Below are 3145 nucleotides of genomic sequence, written 5' to 3' on the forward strand. Positions count from 1 at the left end.
CTCTATGACTCTAAATCCTGTGACCAGGAGCACAAGAGGACCAGAGGGAGCTCTCCCTCCTCACTGCCCGTCTCCCCGCTTGTGACTGACCATCCACGGTGGGGGTTTTGTTCCCCGACTCTGTGACACAAAGCCCCCAGAACTGCCCCGGTACCTACCCTGTCCCAGAGTGGAGAGGGCCAAACAGCAAACGAGAAACACTCTCCCGAACATCCTGTGCCTTCTCTACAGCCGGTCACTCCCGCTCTGTGCCAGAGACGACTCGCTCCGACAACCTGTGTCTTTATACACACGAGGGGAGGGGACAGAGCCACTCACTTTGCCCCTCCGCCTTGGACAGTCCGCCCGATATCTAAACACTCTTTTAAATCTAAACGCCTGAACCATATCTCCCCCCCTTTTTTTTTTACTAGCCAAAAATAATTTAAATCAACTGTTTAGTAAAATGGAAACAAACTCACCACGATAATACAGAACAAAGAAATATTCTTACATATTTCATAATAGGGAAGATTCAAACAAGAGGACATGACTTCAGAATTAAGGGACAGAAGTTTAGGGGTAATATGAGGGGGAACTTCTTTACGCAGAGAGTGGTAGCGGTGTGGAATGAGCTCCCAGTGGAAGTGGTGGAGGCAGGTTCATTGGTATCATTTTAAAATAAATTGGATAGGCATATGGATGAGAAGGGAATGGAGGGTTATGGTATGAGTGCAGGCAGGTGGGACTAAGGGGAAAAAAAATTTGTTCGGCACGGACTTGTAGGGCCGAGATGGCCTGTTTCCGTGCTGTAATTGTTATATGGTTATATGGTTATAATCAGCAAGGCCAACAGCCCAAAACACACACACCTCCAGATTCAGGGGCAGTTTCTTCCCGGCTGTTATCAGGCAACTGAACCGTCCTCTCACCAACTAGAGTCTCCCCATCCACCTCGTTGGAGACCCTCGGACTATCTATAATCAGACATTGTTAGACAATAGACAACAGGTGCAGGAGTGGAGGCCATTTGGCCCTTCGAGCCAGCACCCGCCATTCACTGTGATTACGGCTGATCATCCCCAATCAGTTTCTGCCTTCTCCCCATATCCCCTGACTCTCTCTTGCTGTCTTTAAGAGCCCTATCTATCTCTTTCTCTTGAAATAATTCTTTCCGGAGAACCGGCCTCCACCTGAGGCAGAGAATTCCACAGACTCACACAACTCTCTGTGAGAAAAAAGTGTTTCCTCGTCTCCGTTCTAAATGGCCGACCCCTTATTCTTAAACTGTGTTTGTGTGTGTGTGTGTGTGTGTGTGTGTCTGTGTGTGTGTGTGTGTGTGTGGCCCGTTCTTGCCTTCCCCCCGTATCCCCTGACTCTCTCTCGCTGTCTTTAAGAGCCCTATCTAGCTCTCTCTTGAAAGGATTCCAGTTCCTGGAGTGGTCCTGGAAATCCCCTGGGGAACCCGTGGACCCTCTCTAACCCCACCCGGGCCAGGACGTGACCTTGGACAAGGGGCGTGCGTTTGGCTCGGGCAGAGGCCTCTTCCGCCTGGCACCGTGACTCGCGGGCGGCCATCTTGGCTAGGCCCAGGAGCGACCCCGACCAGGACATCCTCGGCCCTCTCCCCTCTCTCCCCTACGCACAGGGTGCCCAGAGATGAGGGCGGTGGGTGTGCAAAGGCAGCAGCCCCTTTAGATATTGAAACGGTTACTGCAACCACACGCGCTCCGTATACACGTGGTACGCAGGCTGCCGAGGGTTCTTGGTTTCTTGTTCCTCCAAAATATTCCAAATGGAATTTAAACTGGAGGTGGTGCCCCATCTCTCCCTCTCTCCCCCTCCCTTCGCTCCTCCCCCTCTCCAACTCCCTCACCCCTCTCCTCCCCCTCCCACTCCATCCCTCTCTCCCCCTCTCTACCCCCCCCCCTTCCCTCCCTCCACCCCTTCCCCTATCCCTCTTCCACCACTCCCCCTACCCTTCCCTCCCCACTCTTCCACTTCTCTCCCACTTACCCCACCCCCCCCCCCTCCCACCCCTCTCTCTCCCCTCCCTCCCCTCTCCCCCCCCCCACCCCCCCCCCTCTCTCTTCCCCTTCCACCCCTTCCCTCCCTCCCCCCCCTCCCCTAAACCTCTTCCACTTCTACACCTACACCTCCTTCCCCACTCTACCACTTTCTCCCACTTACCCCCACTCTCCTCTCTCTCTCCCCTCCCCCCCTCCCCTTCCCCTCCCTCCTCCCTCCCCTCTCCCCCCCCCCCTCCCCCCCCCCTCCCCTCCCTACTCTTCCACCACTCCCTCTCTCCCCCCCTCTTCTCCCACTCTCTCCCCCCCCTCCCCCCCCCCCCTCTCCCCCTGTTCCATCGGGCTCGGAGACGCCACTGTGTCAGGTTTTACAGCGATCAGTTGGACAGAGAGGTGGTGGACACTCCCCACCATCGAGGGGACCTACAGCAGGCGCTACCTCGTAAAGACAGCCAGCATCATCAGAGACTCTCACCACCTTGGGCGCAGCGGGTAGAGCTGCTGCCTCACAGCGCCAGAGATCCCAAACTCCGATTGCTGTCTGTACGGAGTTTGCACGTTCTCCCCGTGGGTTTTCTCCGAGATCTTCGGTTTCCTCCCACACTCCAAAGACGTACAGGTTTGCAGGTTAATTGGCTTGGGTATAGTTGTAAATTGTCCCCAGTGTGTGTGTGTGTAGGATAGCGTTAGTGGGCGGGGATCGCTGGTCGGCACGGACTCGGTGGGCCGAAGGGCCTGTTTCCGCGCTGTATCTCGAAACTAAACCCTGGCAACGCTCTCATCTCGCTGCTACCTTCGGGAAGAAGGTACAGGAACAACCATCAGGCTCTTGAAACCTGCACAAAAATGACCTCAGAAACTGTGATCTTCCACGGACTTCAGTTTTGCACAAATATGGTAACCTGTCATTAATTTTAGCCTGAAGGGTCCCAATCCGAAACGTCGCCCATCCACGTACTCCACAGATGCTGCCTGACCCGCTGAGTTACTCCAGCACTCTGTGAAACGTCACCTATTCATGTTCTCCACAGATGCGGCCTGACCCGCTGAGTTACTCCAGCACTCTGTGAAACGTCACCTATCCATGTTCTCCACAGATGCTGCCTGACCCGCTGAGTTACTCCAGCACTCTGTGAAAC

General features: G+C 54.9%; 1 protein-coding gene across 1 annotated transcript in view; it reads right to left on the reverse strand.

Annotated features, from left to right (window-relative positions):
• Positions 1-822, reverse strand: part of LOC129693320 (extracellular matrix protein 1-like) — a 10574-nt gene extending 9752 nt beyond the window's left edge. Inside the window, exon 1 of the mRNA XM_055630166.1 lies at positions 159-822. Within this exon, the coding sequence (XP_055486141.1) occupies positions 159-213 (55 nt within the window). The 5' untranslated portion in view covers positions 214-822. The remainder of the gene's footprint in view (positions 1-158) is intronic.
• Between the last annotated feature and the right edge of the window lie 2323 nt (positions 823-3145).

Source organism: Leucoraja erinacea, unplaced genomic scaffold (assembly GCF_028641065.1).
Source record: "Leucoraja erinacea ecotype New England unplaced genomic scaffold, Leri_hhj_1 Leri_259S, whole genome shotgun sequence".
Taxonomy (NCBI): Eukaryota; Metazoa; Chordata; class Chondrichthyes; order Rajiformes; family Rajidae; genus Leucoraja; species Leucoraja erinaceus.